The 16,335-nt window shown below is 43.1% G+C and overlaps 1 protein-coding gene across 5 annotated transcripts in view; it reads right to left on the reverse strand.

The window, feature by feature from the left end:
• Positions 1-16,335, reverse strand: part of MTHFD1L (methylenetetrahydrofolate dehydrogenase (NADP+ dependent) 1 like) — a 188,879-nt gene that overhangs the window by 114,081 nt on the left and 58,463 nt on the right. For 4 of the 5 annotated variants that reach the window (XR_013233610.1, XM_077349937.1, XM_077349954.1 and 1 more), the window contains exons 14-18: positions 16,056-16,163; positions 14,223-14,297; positions 11,581-11,683; positions 2,145-2,221; positions 493-633 (exon numbers count right to left, since the gene is read on the reverse strand). Coding sequence is in view for 4 of the 5 variants with exons in the window: in XM_077349937.1 (XP_077206052.1) it covers positions 493-633; positions 2,145-2,221; positions 11,581-11,683; positions 14,223-14,297; positions 16,056-16,163 (504 nt within the window). In the remaining variant the exon portion in view is untranslated. Of the gene's footprint in view, positions 1-492; positions 634-2,144; positions 2,222-6,109; positions 6,301-11,580; positions 11,684-14,222; positions 14,298-16,055; positions 16,164-16,335 lie in introns of those variants that run through there. The other variant, XM_077349969.1, reaches the window with a different exon arrangement.

Below are 16,335 nucleotides of genomic sequence, written 5' to 3' on the forward strand. Positions count from 1 at the left end.
CTGTACCCTGCCCTGAGGTGTTCCGAAACCCTGCCCCAGAAGTCTAACACACAGCTTGAAAACAACTGATGTAGGACAATAAGAAATATTTGTAGAAGCAGCCTCCAGTTAATGAGAAATTTCAACCATTCTTCTCAGTTGCTTCTAAATTATTTAGTTTACACTCAAAAAGAGAGGTACTTTAGGGGCCATCACATCTGGACTCTGTATCCACTGCAATGTTGCTTTTAATGCTAGACCCTTCTTGTCAAGAAGCATTGTTGGCATCAATGAGCTGACTGCCATTTTCAGTAATAGCACCACAGTTGTGGAATAGTACGACAGAATTATGTTTGTATTGTACTGAATCTGCATGGAGTGTTAGGTTGTGCCGAGATTCAGGAGAGCAAGACAGAAATATTTTTAAAAACTCTATCACAAAAGCTTAGTTGAATACAATTTACTATTAAAGTAAAATAAAAGGTGTCCTTAAAAGCATTTCACTGTCCGTACCAAATCCTCGGCTGTCACTGGCTGCCCACTTTTGTCATTAGCAACTACGATCTTCCCCAATCTCTCTTTCATATCAGACAGACTGGTGGTCAGTGCTAAGATTGCCATGATTTCACTTGCAACAGCAATATCAAATTGAGCCTGAAAAAACAAAACAAACAAAGGTATACAAAGACAGGGGTAATTGGGAGCTCTAATCCATACTTTCCCTTAACCAATTAGTCCAAACACACCCCGGGATTTCCAGGAGTTTGCTAGATTCTGGATAGTATATGACTGTAGCTTTCCCCAGTTCAGGATGCTCACAGCCCGAGAGGCCTGCCCAAGTAGCACTCATTTCTCACTCTAGAGTGACAGTACCAGTTAGCAGGCTGCAGACACAGAAGATCTTTAATGACTATCCTCTGCGTGTTCAGACAGGTACAGGAGCATGAAGAAAAGCCATGGGAAGCTGTTATCAGAATGAGTCCTTACTAAGGCAGGGAAATGGGAATGATGAAGGAGCTAAGATGTTCTAATGGCTGCCTGTGGGAAAATGTATACGCTTAGCTCATGAGGTTGGATTCAATATTGCCATCCCCTCCACAGCTATTTGAAAGACAGTTTTCTATCCCTAATGTATCTGCCAACAAATATATGTTCAAAGAGCAGGGCTACACTTTTGCAACACTTTACTCAGAGAAACTGCTATCTTTTTTTCATGTGGGACTTGACCATTCTAGCTTTTCTACAGGTATAAGAGGGAGGAGAGGCTGATCTTACCTGACTTCCCTCCTCACTGGAATCATAAAAGTTCAACAATTTCTCACCCTTCTTACACTGGTAGAAAAACTGGCAGAACGAAACTCATTATGCTTGGTTTATTGTTTCACCTAGAACATTTTCATGGATTTAGCACACGAGATTTGGCCACCGTAAAGAAATAGGTCTGAAATAAGTAATGTACATGGGAGCCCTTTCTGCTAAATCATATTGAGATGCATATAACAGAAATAATGTGTTAAAAATCCCAGATTTGATTTAGCACTAAAGACATGGCAAGAGTTTAAATTATTAAAATTTGCTTGAGATCTGCAGTTCAGAGACAGAGCCTTTTTCAAGGGTGGTACTTTGCCTTTGGAATGCCCTTTGAGGTTTAAATAGTGCCCATGTTACTGTATTTTAGGCATCACAACAAAATACGGATTTTTAGCTAGGTTTTAACTAAGGAGTTTGATCTTTTTTAGCTGTTCTATGGTCTGCTTCTAGCCTGAGGACAGTTTTATAGATATTCTGGGCTGCTAAATAATTGTTTTTAATGGCTTATTTTTAACATTAATCATTTATTTTGTTTATGGATTTTTTCCATGTGAGCCTTTGGAAAGTGGGATATAAATTCTTTATATAAATCATTTTTACACCTTTGATACTTTATTAACTCTTACTGTCTAAAGAAGTTACTTTTAAGCAATGACTCTCCCACACACTGATGCAATGTTTGTTATCATAGCTCACCTAAGTGAAGGCAGATCAAAAGGCCCTGATCTAATCCTACCCATTCTGCTCCATAACACGAGAAATTCATTCTACATCTAACTGAAACAACAGCAAGAGAGAAAAAAATGTTAACTTTAAAAGACTTATTTTCCAAAGACCATTAGAATAGTACTTACCGGACGGGAAAAACCCTTCTCTGTACTCGCTTGCCCAATGGTTATTTTCCTAAGAAATCTGTCATTTGTATCCAACACTGAAATGAGGAAAGACATTTTTGTTTACAACAGGACAAATGATTTTAAAATGTTCCACTAATGTCCAGCATCAAGGAGGCTATCTCCATGTATTAGCAGGAAAATATTTTGTTTCATGCATACCATTTCTTATTTTAAAAAATAATGAAACCATTTAAAACAATTAAAGACATTAATTTAGGAACTCTAGGCAATGGAGATCCATGATCTGACCTATAGCACCTTTCAATTTCTGTAAATGACAATCATGGGGGACCCCAATTTGAATTGGCAGTGGGGCTGCAACCCCAGGTGAGGAAAGGTTTAACACTTTCTCCCCATGCCACCCCATTCTATTGGTTCCTGTAGCACGGAAACATACAAGAACTGCACTAGGAAAAATGTAAGTATCTCTTCACCCAGCAGTAAAACCTCTCTCCAAATGATCCCCTGCCTGCAATGGGTGATTATAGATAATTAAAGAGATAGGAGACCAATATCTTACTTAGTTTGTCCCCAATTGTGTAAGAGATAGATGCAAGAACCACAGAGATCAATGCTTTGAAGCATGGCTAGTTTTGTGTTAACCACTTCACTTACTGAAAGTGTATATTCTACCCTGAACATTTTTTAAAAAGTGAATTATTACTGGGCAGTCTTAAAAAGGTTTACTCAAGCGAATATGCCATTAATTTGTGACATTTACTCTCTAGTAACAATGTTTAGGATTCCAGTTTAGACTGTACTGTACTGTTAAGCTTCTAGCCCTTACAACATTAAAATTATATAACAGAGCCCAGCTGGATCAGACCAAAAGTGTACCAACAGGACATATAGGCCAAGGCCTTCCCTTGATGTTGCCTCCTGGCTCTAGGATTTAGAGGATTAGTGCCTCTGAAGGGAAGGAGGAGTGTGCATTCCACTATATCCAAGCCAAAAAAAAAAACATTGAAAATATCTTACTGGTATTTTGGGGCTATTTTAAAATCAAATACAGATCAGAGAATTCGACTAGCTACCAGTATAGCTGATCATGAATTAAGCCAATTTTTTTCTAGTATATTCAGCTATACTGAATAGCTAGTGGTGGAGAAGTTTATAGGGCTATAAAGTTAACTTTAAGTTCTCCTCTAGGGCTCTTTCCTGCCTTTTGCTCAGGGCAACAAAGGGGGGGGGGGGAAAGAGGGGAAAATGTAGTGCCTTAAAGCCAATCATTTCAATGCTTTCGCAAATCTCATTGCATTGTGGGTTTGCAGCTTGCAAGGTTCTGGGCTTCAAATGTGAAGTCCAACTAAATATCTAACTTGTTTTCCCCACCTATTTCCCAGGAAATAGGAAAGGAGAGGGAAGGAACAATGGCAATTTTGCAAATAGGGTTTCAGGTTAGGGGGAACACAGCTTTTTAGCTAATCACAGAAATTTGTTCTTTTTTGAAATTCTTTTGTGCATGGGCAAAGAACATAAAAGCAAGAATCCAGATGAACTAGACTCCATTACTGAGAGGGCTCTGGACATTGTACAATGGCTCTGACTTCAGCTGCTGCTCTGAGCTTGACTCCCGCTGCCTAAGACACTCTTCTGCGGACTTCGGATCAGAAGACTGAAGGCAATGACTGGTTTAACTGAAATTTTTAAAAAAGTTTCTCATTTCACTGAATTGTTATTTGGGCATAGTAGGTGGTAGGTTGGGTGTGTGTGTGTGTAGGGGGGGGGGTGAGGCCAAGGGCCTAGACTTTTGTTGTTGTTTCCTTTGGTTTTATACTTCAGTTTTAGTTCTTTCTGGTTTTGTGGCTTGCAGTTATTTTTGTGTTTTATTATTATTGGGGCCTGATGTTAGGTTGTATGCGGGGCTGGCTAAGGGTTCCTTCCTTCTGCTTTCATTCTTTGAAGTTGGGTTTAAAAGTTGGCTAACTTATTAATAGAGTCCAATAGCACCTTTAAGACCAACAAAGATTTATTCAAGGTGTGAATCTTTGTTGGTCTAAAAGGTGCTATTGGACTCTATTTTTGTTGTGTTACTTTAGATCAACACAGCTACTCACTTTAATTTATTCATTTTTTGTTCTTTTTGGGGACTGCTTGTTTTTTTAATGTATTATTTTACTTGAATTTTCTCTCTCCCCCCTTCATCACCCTTGGCAGGTTTCTTCATTTTTTTCTTTTTTGGGGGAATTGTGGGCAAGTCTTTGTTGCTTGTTTTCTCAGCTTTTCTTCTGTTTTTGATCTGGGCTTTTGGTTTAGGATTTTCTTGCTTTCCCTTCTATCTTAAGTCCTTTTCCCCACTGTTGGGCACTATTGCAACCCCCAGTCCTGTTGAGCTGGCATTTGCCACTATGGCACTGGGTTCTTCTGCTAGGAACTAGTACATTGTACTGGTTCTGCTGTCTGCACCCCACCCCCATTTTCTATTTCAAAGGATCTCAGATCTGACTTTAGTCTTGTTGGGTTTCGGCACTGCCAGTGGCACTGGTTCTGCTGAGCATATTACACTGGTTCTCCTGCTGGCCTTGCAAAAATGCTTCCCCTCACTCCACCTTCTATGGCAGAAATTCTCTGGAGCATTCTGCTGGGCTTGTACCGTCTTGTTACTTCCCATAGGAAATGATGGAGGATGGGCGCACCTTCCTTGGGTGCTCACAGAACTGGACCCCCTGGTCCACTCTTTTTGATCATCTGGAGTTCTTTTGAGGGAGTTCTCTAGCAATTAAGTTGCAAATTTGATGCCTCTACCTCAACTTCAACAACTGAATATACCTCAGGATAGATCTGCATTGACTTTAATTGTCCCCATAGGATATAATGGATCTGAAAAAAAATTAAGATTCCTGAATCTGAATCCCATACCAATATTAGGATTCAGTAATATTGGGAAATGCTAATATTTTTTGAGGCCAATATACCTGAATCTGCAAAATATGGGGGTTTTTTGTTACACATCTCTAATGTGGAGGTTCCCCTCAGTCACCATGTCTAGTAGCCATTGATAGCTTTATCCTCTAAAAGCTGTTTATTTTTGTGGCCACCACTATAGCCTCTGACAGCAAAGTCCACATTTTAATCACTCTGTGCAAAGCAGTATTTCCTTTTGTCCATCCTGAAAGTACTAGCTATCAGTTTCACTGGATGCCCTCAAGTCCTAGTATTTTGGGAGAGGAAAAAATGTCTCTTTGTCAGTTCTGTTCCCCCATGCATAATTTTATACTGTACAGAGTATTCAAAATTAGGCCACACCATAAATCTACATAGGGGCATTACCATATTGGCTGTTTTATTCTCAATCCCTTTCCTAATAATCTCTAACATAGAATTTCCCTTTATTACCACCACAGAATACTGGGTTAACACTTTCATTAAGCTATTCACTATGACTCCAAGATCCTTTGAGAGCCAGCTTGGTGTAGTGGTTAGGAGTGTGGACTTCTAATCTGGCGAGTTGTGTTTGATTTCATGCTCCCCCACATGCAACCAGCTGGGTGACCTTGGGCTCGCCACAGCACTGATAAAACTATTCTGACAGAGCAGGAATATGGGGGCTCAGCCTCACCCACCTCACAGGGTGTCTGTTGTGGGGAGAGGAAAGGGAAGGCAACTGTAAGCCACTTTGAGACTCCTTTGGGTACAGAAAAGCAGCATATAAGAACCAACTCTTCTTTTTGCCTCTCAGTCACAGCGAGTTCATATACCATATGAAAAGTCTATACTTGAAGTTGGGATTTTTTATCTCAGTGTGCATCCACCTTATAATAACACAATAAAGAATATAGTAAATGCGTACAATATACCCATCTCTTACAGCTCTTCAAGAAGTCAAAGGGGTGATATACAAAAGCACATAGACTGGAGATAGATAGAAATGCTAGACACAGGAACAGCTCGTTTCAGGAGATGCAATTTTCGGAGCTGCTCACCACATAGATGCTCTTTTTAGGTGGAAGATGCTGCCAGCTGCCACAGAAAACAAGCAATGCTACAGTACAGACTCTCCAAGAGTTTGGCCCATCCACATTCAAAGCAGCTCTCAAGCATTATGCAAATGCCATCAGATGGAAGTGCTTCCAGTGGCTTTGAACACCAGGGGAATTCTCTCAGAACTTGCCCTCAGGCTGGATGTAGAAAAAGGATATTTGTGAAGACCATGTTTACTTCAGCATAATTTTATTTCAAGAATAGTGTACACTCCAATTAATTTGGATAATCTGATAGGAGCAGAGAACTCATAAATCTAGATGGCTCCTTTCACACAGAGACACACTATTAAAAATAAGCAATGGTACAAACTGAATACAGCAGGCAACAATGTGTTCACAAAGTCTCTCAACCAGCAGTGAGAAGTCATAAGTATTACTGTTTCCGAGCCACAAAAAACTCCATAAATACTGCTGTATGACCAGAAGTTTAGTTGGACTTCTTCAGTCACTGGGGCCATTCATTCATCGCTACTGCAATTGACGGGAGTTGCTGCCTAAGGTTTCCAGGCTTACAGTGGCTGAACAACTGGAGAAAGCTGGTGACATCCCAGGATATATAGTGCAATTCTATTATCACACTACACACACCCTTGCTCCTTGACTGGTCCCTGGCTCATTTTACTCTCTACCAAGCTCTCTGGACTGCATCTCCACAGCTAGATTTCTACTCCAAAAAGGGCTTTCTTAGATGATTATTTATTTATTTAGATTTCTATACCGCCCATTTCTTTGCAGCAGTGGGCGGTTTACATTGAACATTATATAATACAAATTACATGGAATGATGTATAGTACCAACAGTATGTAACATAAACTTTCATAAACAGTATGTAACAAACCACATTATAAATAACAATTAACAGTAACATTGGGGGTTGATTCTTTCATGGGTTGGTTCTTTCAGTCTGGGTGTTCAGCAGATGTTCTACGTCAGTCAGCCTCAAGTGAAAGTCTGGTGGAAGAGCTCCCTCTTGCAGGCCCTGCGGAACTGTGGAAGTTCGGCCAGGACTCTGATCTCCTCAGGGAGCTCGTTCCACCAGGTGGGGGCCAGGACCGAGAAGGCTCTGGCCCTTGTCGAGGACCGACGTGCTTCTCTGGGGCCAAGGATCCGCAGCCAGTTGGAGGTGGCGGAGCGTAGGGCCCTTTTGGGGGTATAGGCAGGGAGGAGGTCTCTCAAATACACGGGGCCCAAACCGCGTACAGCCTTATAGGTGATTACCAGAAGCTTAAGCTTGATCCGGAATTCAACTGGGAGCCAGCCAAGTTGTTGGAGTACTGGCCGGATGTGGGATTTCCATGGTGTTTTCATGAGAATCCTGGCCGCAGCATTCTGCACCAATTGTAGTTTCCGGATCAAGGATAAGGGTAGGCCTGCGTAGAGCGAGTTGCAGAAGTCCAGCCTAGAGGTGACCGTCGCATGGATCACTGTGGCTAGGTGCTCTGGGTCTAGGTAGGGCACAAGTAGCTTGGCTTGGCGGAGGTGGTAGAATGCCAGCCGCGCTACCTTTGTGACCTGGGCCTCCATTGTAAGGGAAGCGTCCAGGGTCACGCCCAGGTTCCTGGCAGTGTGCGTTGGTGAGACCTGCACACCGTCCAGGGTGGGCAGGCGCGCTTCCTCCCATGTTCCCTTCCTACCCAACCACAGGACCTCCGTCTTTGCAGACATCTGGCTAAGGGTTCTGGGGGAGAGTCAGGGCGGTCATTCATCAGGAGATAGAGCTGGGTGTCATCCGCATATTGGTGGCAACCCAGCCCAAATCTCCGCACCAACTGAGCCAGAGGGCACATAAAGATGTTGAATAAAATAGGAGAGAGGACTGCTCCTTTTGGGACTCCACTTGTGAGCTGATGTTGTTTAGATGCTCTCTCTCATATCACTATCCTCTGTCCGCGGCCCCGGAGGAAGGAATTCAGCCATTTGAGGGCTGTTCCCCGTATTCCAGTGTCGGCTAGGCGGTGAGCTAGGAGCTCGTGATCTACTGTGTCAAACGCTGCTGATAGGTCTAATAGTATGAGCAGCGCTGACCCGCCCCGGTCTAGCTGGCATCGGAGGTCGTCCATCAGGGCGACTAGCGCTGTCTCCACCCCATGTCCAGGCCGGAAGCCCGAATGAAATGGGCTGAAGTTTCCTCCAGGAATGCTGATATTTGGTCCGCAGCAGCCCTTTCAACCAACTTCCCCAGAAACGCTAAGTGCGAAACGGGGCAATAGTTGTCAGGCTCCTGTGTGGCCAAGGGTGGTTTTTTGAGTAATGGGCGAACCACTGCCTCTTTTACTCCCTCTGGGAATTCTCCTGTTGAAAGGGAGAGGTTAATTATTTCCCGGAGAGGGGCTCTGATTCTTCTGTCTGTTGTTTTTAGGAGCCATGATGGGCATAGGTCTAGTGGGCAAATGGTTGGCCTCGTTGCTGCTAGCATCCTGTCCACTTCAGTTTGTGAGAGTCATCTGAAGTGACTCATTGTGCTCTCCAAAGACGGCCAAGGGGCCTCTAGTTCACTTTTTGTGTCTAAAGTTGAAGGAAGGTCACGGCGAAGCCTCGAGATTTTGTCTGCGAAGTGACTCGCAAATGCCTCACAGCTAATGTTCAATTGGCTATTATTTTGGCACCCTTCATTGAGGGCAGTGAGAGATCGAACTATCCTAAATAATTGTGCTGGGCGTGAGTGCGCAGACGCAATGCTAGTCGAGTAAAAGTTTCATTTCACTAACTTCACCGCCATCTCATAGGCTCTTAACTGCATTCTATAAAATGCTCTTGATTCTTCGTTGCGAGTCTTCCTCCAAAATCGCTCTAGCCATCTCAGTTCCCGTTTCTTCTGGCGGAGCTCCTCCATATACCATGGAGCCCGCTTGAGACGGGGTTGGAGAGGGCGTTTGGGAGCTATCTCATCAATGACTGCCAACATTCTGTCATGTCAGTCGCTGACCTGACCAGTCCATCTAGAGAAGTGCCGGGAGGCATTGGGTCCCGCAGTGCATTGAGGAATCCAATTGGATCCATAAGTCTCCGTGGGAGAGCTGAAATGTGCTCTGCACCCAACTGAGGGGAGATGGCAACCTAAGCTGGGTCTTCAGGGTATAGTGGTCCGACCATGTCACGGCCGTAGCTGTGACCGGATCCACGCTCAACCCCGCACCGAGAATCAGGTCCAGGGTGTGACCTGCTTGATGGGTAGGGCCAACAACAAATTGCGAGAGCCCTAGTGTCACCATGGCTGACACCAGATCCAATCCATTGCCAGAGGGCGGCAGTTCTGCATGGACATTAAAGTCCCCCAGAATTAGTAGTCTAGGGAACTGTAATGCCCAGGCGGCGGCCGCCTCTAGCAGGGCAGGCAGGGCATCTGGAGGTACATTGGGTGCACGATACACCAGCCAGATGGCCACGCTTATGCTTTCAGTTATTTCTAGTTCCAGGTATTTAAGCATTGATTACATAATGCCTTGGCCAGCAACCCCTCTGCACACATCATGGATACCTCTAATCCCTCAAATGTTGAATATCCCTCTTTTTCTGTTGTTTATCAGATGTCTCAGCCAGTTCACATAACATGATCTAACTCTAAAATGCGCAGTCTCCTGTGCCTTATAAACAAAGAAGCCACAGCAGGCTTCATCTTCTGTGTTTCTTCACTTTCTCCTTCCTGCCCTTTCTGGGAATTCTCTATTTCTCTCCCTTCATACTATAATCGGGACATCCTGAAGCATTAGGGGTTCAGGAACCCCAGACTGAAGTCAGATGTAAGCTAAGGAATTTTAAAAGCCTCAGAGGTTACAGATATGAAAAAAGGAAGATTCCAGCTGGAAAGGAGGTCTTGTTTCAGAACAGGAGAAATTGCTAAGTTGTGGTTAAAAAGACACAGTGCCCACTGGCTGACCCTCTGGTTAGTATCTGGAAGCAAGAGAAAAGAGACGTCGTGGTTAGATTGGCCAAGGTATTTAGGAGGGTCACAGGTATGAATGTCTTGAAAACGGGGAAACAGATTAGAGGGTAATAATTTTAGAATAGAAAGCAAGATACAGAATTAGTCTAAAGGAAGGTGAAACAAAAGTGATTAGGGGTTGTTAAATTTTGCTCAAGCCTTTTCTTCATATGGACACGTGAAAGTACCCATGCTTCAAACAAGGTGAGATTAGAACACATGCAGAAAGAGTTATGGACAGTGTAGATGAACTTTTGATCTCCCCACTGAAAGCAACAAAAACGTTTGAGTCACCTAGCCAATGGAAGCTCAGACCAATCTAGAGAGAGATGAGCAGAGAGAAAAGATACCATCCAAGGAAACCAAACTTGTTTCCACAGCAGGAGTAAAGCTAAGCACAATAATGGATGCTAGTTTTCGGTTTGCCATCCCTGAAAAGGCCAGATGTGCTTTCAGCCTTTGAAGTGACCTGTAGTTTCAAGTCTGGAACCTTTAATTCCTTTGTGTGAGGTAACATGCTGAGTTTTGTATGTCTTTTTTCTGTTGCTAGTGAAGTGTAGATTGTGCTTAATAAACTGGTTAGATTTATTAACTCTAACCTGTTACATGTATGGCTAGTTTTGCTCTCCTCAGAGCATGCTTTCTCAATCAGAGTTTCATGAAACCCTGCGGCTTCTTGATGGCCCTGGAAGGGCTTCCCAATTAGGTGAGAGTTAATTTTGTATATATTTTTAAACTTTCTTATACATTTATTGTGTGATATGACCATATATGTTCATGCCAATGCACTTCCTCCAACCAAAATGGTCAATAATGGGCCTGCAGGGGGTGGGAAGGGGAGGGGCCCAGGTGGGCATGTACACAGCTATGCTTCCCAACCATATTCTGTATCATCGTGCCACCTCTGGGGTGTCTTGAAGCCTGAATAATGTTTCAGGGATTTCTCAATGGTAAAAAAGTTGAGAAAGGTTGCATTAGAGTTCTATAAAGAACCTAAAACACTGCTGTCTAGCCAGCAAAGTTAAGCTAAGTGAAAGAAGAGTAGCCAACCAACTTCTCTCTCTCTCTCTCTCTCTCGCTTTTGGGCAAACAGGAGTCTGCCTAAGGAAGAGTTTTACGATAGAGCTACATTACTCAGTTTCTCCTTCCTTCCTCCCAGGTTGAGCTCCAGGTTGTCTTGAAATTTTGTGCACAGTGGCTGAACCCACAACCATATAATAATGGAACTCAGTGTTGGACACAAATTGTACCTGTGTGTTTCCCTCTCTTTCCCACAACCGCTTCAGAGGAGCGGTTAAGGACAGCAGAACTGGCATGAGAGCAAGGATAACACACACACACACTTCCCCCACTATTGTTGCTCCAATCAAATTCAGAGCTTGCTACAGCTACTTTAAAGGAAGAATAAAACTATTTAGAGTGCCAATCTGCCGCATGACCTGTGGCCTAACCTGATGCTTTGGTACCCTAGTGACTATTAATGCCTACCTCTTTGCCATGTTATTGTAGAAGGGTCTATGTCAAGTCGCACAAATCTGTGAATCTCCTCTTCTGTTAAAGTGTTCGGATCCGTGTTATTTATTCCCAGCCGCTGGGGGAAAAGAATCAGAGACTTGTTGATTAGAAAGTTCTAGAAATGTACAGAAGCCTCAAGTCACAAGATCCACCTTCAGGGCATGCTGTCCCTGTCATGGTCACAATTGTGGGTACTGAAGAGGTATTTTCGTGAGTTGTAAAGGACCCCACCTAGAAGCCAATGTTCTTGTTGTAACTGAAGGCCCATGTGCCCAGCTTACCTACTCTTTATTCTGCTCTCCATATGTAGATTCCCTGGATCCACCAATTAATAGTGCTTCATTTGGAACTGAATGGAGTAGTTGCTGCTTCACCGGAACAAAATCACAAGGTGGTGGGGAAATAATGAGATGCACACCCACAGACAGGATGGAGGAGACCCTGCCTGCATCTTGTGAGCTTTCAGCATGCAGTACCAGTTTGGCATCATGAACTGCTATTTGTCCGATTTAGCTGTTTGATAGCATTTTTCTGTTAATTGGGGCAACAAAAATTCCTACCTGTCAAAACTGGCTGGTTTAGTTACCTCTTGAGGATTGTTTGGTCTGCCAGTTCCCTGGACAACAGGGCTTCCTTTGGAGGTGAATAAGGTCTATAGAACTGAGTTTAAAAGTTTCTCATAGGAAAGGAAATTGGACCACTGACATGCATTATTAAAGCTCAATGCTTTCCCTTGCAACTGATCTTTAGCAGAAAGGGGAGCTACACCCTTCTTTGCTACTGAAAGAATCTTCAGAAGTGAGAAATGGGGCTCTAAGGCCACATCTCCTATGGTAGGTATTCTTGTATTTCTCCCCCTGCCCAGCCTTTTGGCAGCAGTAAGACAGCCCCCACTCCCTTTACAATTAACACCAATGAAATGTTCATGGGCCACTACTTTTTCACATAAACTATAAATCTGAATCTCATTAAAATTCTCCACATTTAACCTCTCTACGTAGATGACTAAAATGCATCAGAAGAAACTGGGAAGAGGGGGGATTACAACCCACAAAAAAGCACTTGGAACCATATCATCAAATTAGTACCCCTTGCCCCTCTAGATGTTTGGAATAGCAATGAAACTCCAATGAAAACAGTTTTGAACAGATAAATCCAAACCAAGTATCAGTGAGATCCACAAAACAGATACTGTCCCATGTTCTGTTTTACTTCAGGCCACTGAGTCACTTAAAACTTTAAAATATGCCCTTTTAAAAATTGCCAGTGGTGATCTCAAAAACAAAAAGTATCAGACTTTTAAAGCACTTCATAATCATCCATTGCCACCCAGTAGTTATCAAATGCATTCACTGGTGCCATAAATTAACCCCTGGAAGCAACTGCTATGAGCCAACTTGTCGCTTTCCATATATCAAAGCTGGCCGCAGAAGGAAAAAATTAGTAACCAGACACCCCTAATCAAGTCATGCTCATTTCCCCTCTTATCGAATTCTGGCACAAATCAGGTGCTTGTTCTTTGAGAGCATATGTTTATCAGCGTTCCAAGCAACTGGCAATTATTTGTGGTGGAAAATTCCTTGAAAGTGCAATGTACACGCCATAACAGATGACAGCTGTCTCTTCCTAAGTAAGGCGATAAGAACCACAGTTAAATAGGTTGGACTATCAAAATGTACTATGATTTGCCTTTACAGAAATCTCAGAAGCTTCAGTTAGCATAAACTGTGGCTGCCTGACTTTTAACTAGAATGAGTCTTTTTGAACATATTAATCTGTTCTCAAGCAAATTCACTCTTTATCTGTTTGCTTCTGGGTTCACATTAAGGCATATGCCATACTTTAAATTTTAAAAAATCAACAACACAATCCATGTAATACCTTTTATTAGAAACAACCCTTAATATGGCCAGATGTTACAAAAATAAAAAGAGGAAACAAGATGTTTCAGGTCATGATATATGGCGGATATGCTGGCAGGCAAAGAAGCAACAGTTTTTAAATTGCTGCAGGCCAAGAGCCATAAAAGGTACTTCAAGACATAGGACCCCCCGCAATAGACCCCTATATAAGCCCATATTCCTATTATGTTTTATGAGTCTATTTCCACTCATGGTGCCCTCCGGTAGATCCCTACATTAATTTTATAGAAGGGCCTGCCACATGAGGATGCCTAAATGACCACTTTTAGGAAGGCTTGTAAAACTCTTTTAAAGATATTTTCAGAAGACAGCCATATTGGGCTGCAGTACAACAGCTAAATTTTGAGTCTCATAGCAACAAGATTTTTGGGGGGTATAAGCTTTTGAGAGTCAGCACTCTGATGAAAAGCATATTTGACAAAGTTAGCTTTGACCTTCAGAACCTTATACCCTGAAAATTTGGTTGGCCGCCTTCTCCCGCTCGCTGCAGCGGCCTCGCGGCCTCATGCACGTTGCCCCGCCGCACCTCCCCTTCCACACCAGCCTGGACGCCGACCACCTCGCCGCAGAACCGCCACCAGGTCAGTCTAGCGCCCATTTTATTCACAAATAAAATGGGCTAGTTACAGTATAATTTCTTTAAAAACAATGACTTTGAGAGGAATTACTGAAATATAATTAAAGTAAACTTACTTTCATGCGTGCAAGCTGTATAGCTGAAAATTTCCTCGCTCCATGAACTAATGGAACCAATCTATTATACAGGGCCTATAAACAGGGTACATTGAAAATCATGAGAAAGCCCCTCAGATTTAGTTAGCACAATCCTGTTCCTGACAAGAAACTAAGTGCAAGGTTCAGACATATGTTCTCACACATCTCCAAACTTATCTCCATCTGTTAGGCTCTTATTCAGTTAAAAGAAAAACAAATGAAATTCCTGTCATCATGAGGGTGGGCTGGAAGCACAAGAAGGCTTCAATAGGGCAAGAACCTGAGCACACAAAGTACATACTGCACCTCTGAGGGATGTCAGGGTGGATGGCAAGTTTTACTAGCACTGCAGCAGTGTCCCCAAGTGCAGCACTTCACCTTTCCATGTAGGAGTTAATGCTAACCAGACCAGTATAATGGGGAAAATAAAGGATAGACAGGGCAGACCGCCCACTGAATTTACAGGAAAACTTCCTGGTGAGAGCTTGGGAGCCATTGCTGGCCACTAGCAAGCTGAGACAAGCCCAGGACTACTTGGTTACTTGTTTCAGATCATTCAGCAGCAGTGCTAATTGGTATCAGCTCACAACCTGCTTCCTCCCAGACCAGATTATGGGACAGAGCATTGGGTCAACTAAGGCCCATGGCCATCACCTTTGCATTGAGTAGTCCTGCAGCACCAACCTGTACCTCTACAGGAGCTGTTTAGCTTGGCTTGCTCCAGGGTCACTGCCACTTCCCAGTGCTGCTAAGGGCAAAGAGCATGGCAGGTAGAGCAGTTTCTGGCTGAACACACGTGGTGACAGGCCAATCACCTCTCCCTAAAGTGAAGTGTACTTTTGGGCACAATTCCAGACACAATTCAAAATGCTTGTTCTTATCTATAAGGCCTTGGTAGGCAGGGTACGTGAAGTACCATGTTCTTCTGTACTAGCCAACCTGCCAGTTAAGGGCTACCTCTCAAGCCCTGCTCTCTGGGCCTGCCCTCAGAAGTGGGGCAGATGGTGACTACAGACAAGGCATTTTCTGTGGCGGCACCCTGACTTTGGAAGGCCCTTCCTTTTGAGATTTGACTGGCACCTATTTTACTTTCTTGTGTGCCAGGTGAAAGCAATTTCTCTACATATACTTCAATTAGGGGCTTTATTTTATCATTTTAAAAATGATCTATGGATAGTTTTTTATGCTGCTTATGCTCAGTAGCTTGGGTTCAAGCACTTTTTAATTTATCAGCTTTATCTGTTCTTTTTCCAGCCTGCTTTCTTTGTTTCTCCATTTTGTACCCATACAAACTTCTTTGCTTTTACTTGGTGTTAAGTTGTTGCTACAAATTGACTGAGGCCTCTGAGCATGCCCTATAAACCTCTCAGTACTGCTACTTCAGGGAAACAAGGAAAGGGGGCTTTTCGGTAATGAGCGCTCAAGTTCTTTGCTCAGACACACAGCTGTCTAGTATCCTGACTGACTCAAAGATAGGCTATGGCACCTGCTCTTTTTAAAGAGAAAAAGTTGGCCTTCCCCCATGTTTCAAGATTTCCACCTTCTTTTAGTCAACACTGTGACTGAGGGCAAATCCCTCCCCTGAAGTCCCCACAGATTCTTTTGCTGATCATGCAGCCTGCCCTGGCCAGGTGTTGCTTGGCTGGAGTGCACATTAGCCAGATTTGGACAAGAGTGGAAAATATGTTACGCAAGTTCATACTTGAGGAATAAATAATAAGTCTCTGTCCAGAAAGCCAGCTGAGTTTTGCCTTTGTAACATTATCATGGTAGTGTTCACAGAAAGTCCACAATGATAAAAGGTGCCCTTACCTTATCAGACTGAGTGTTTTCATGCAAAATCCTAGCATCGATAGCAGCTGCCAGCAAATTATTTGCTGCAGTAATAGCATGGATATCTCCAGTTAAGTGAAGGTTGAACTACAGATGAACGAAAAATGAGAAAGACATTTGTTTAGCACACACTATTAAACAAGGGCAGGCTGGCAAAATCTGTCCAAGCGCTTTCACCTGCAGGATTAACATCACAAATCTCTCTGAAATATCATTAAATCATAATCATTAGGGTTGAAGGAATTTAAAGTTATATGGT

Source organism: Paroedura picta, chromosome 1 (assembly GCF_049243985.1).
Source record: "Paroedura picta isolate Pp20150507F chromosome 1, Ppicta_v3.0, whole genome shotgun sequence".
In the NCBI taxonomy this organism is placed as follows: domain Eukaryota; kingdom Metazoa; phylum Chordata; class Lepidosauria; order Squamata; family Gekkonidae; genus Paroedura; species Paroedura picta.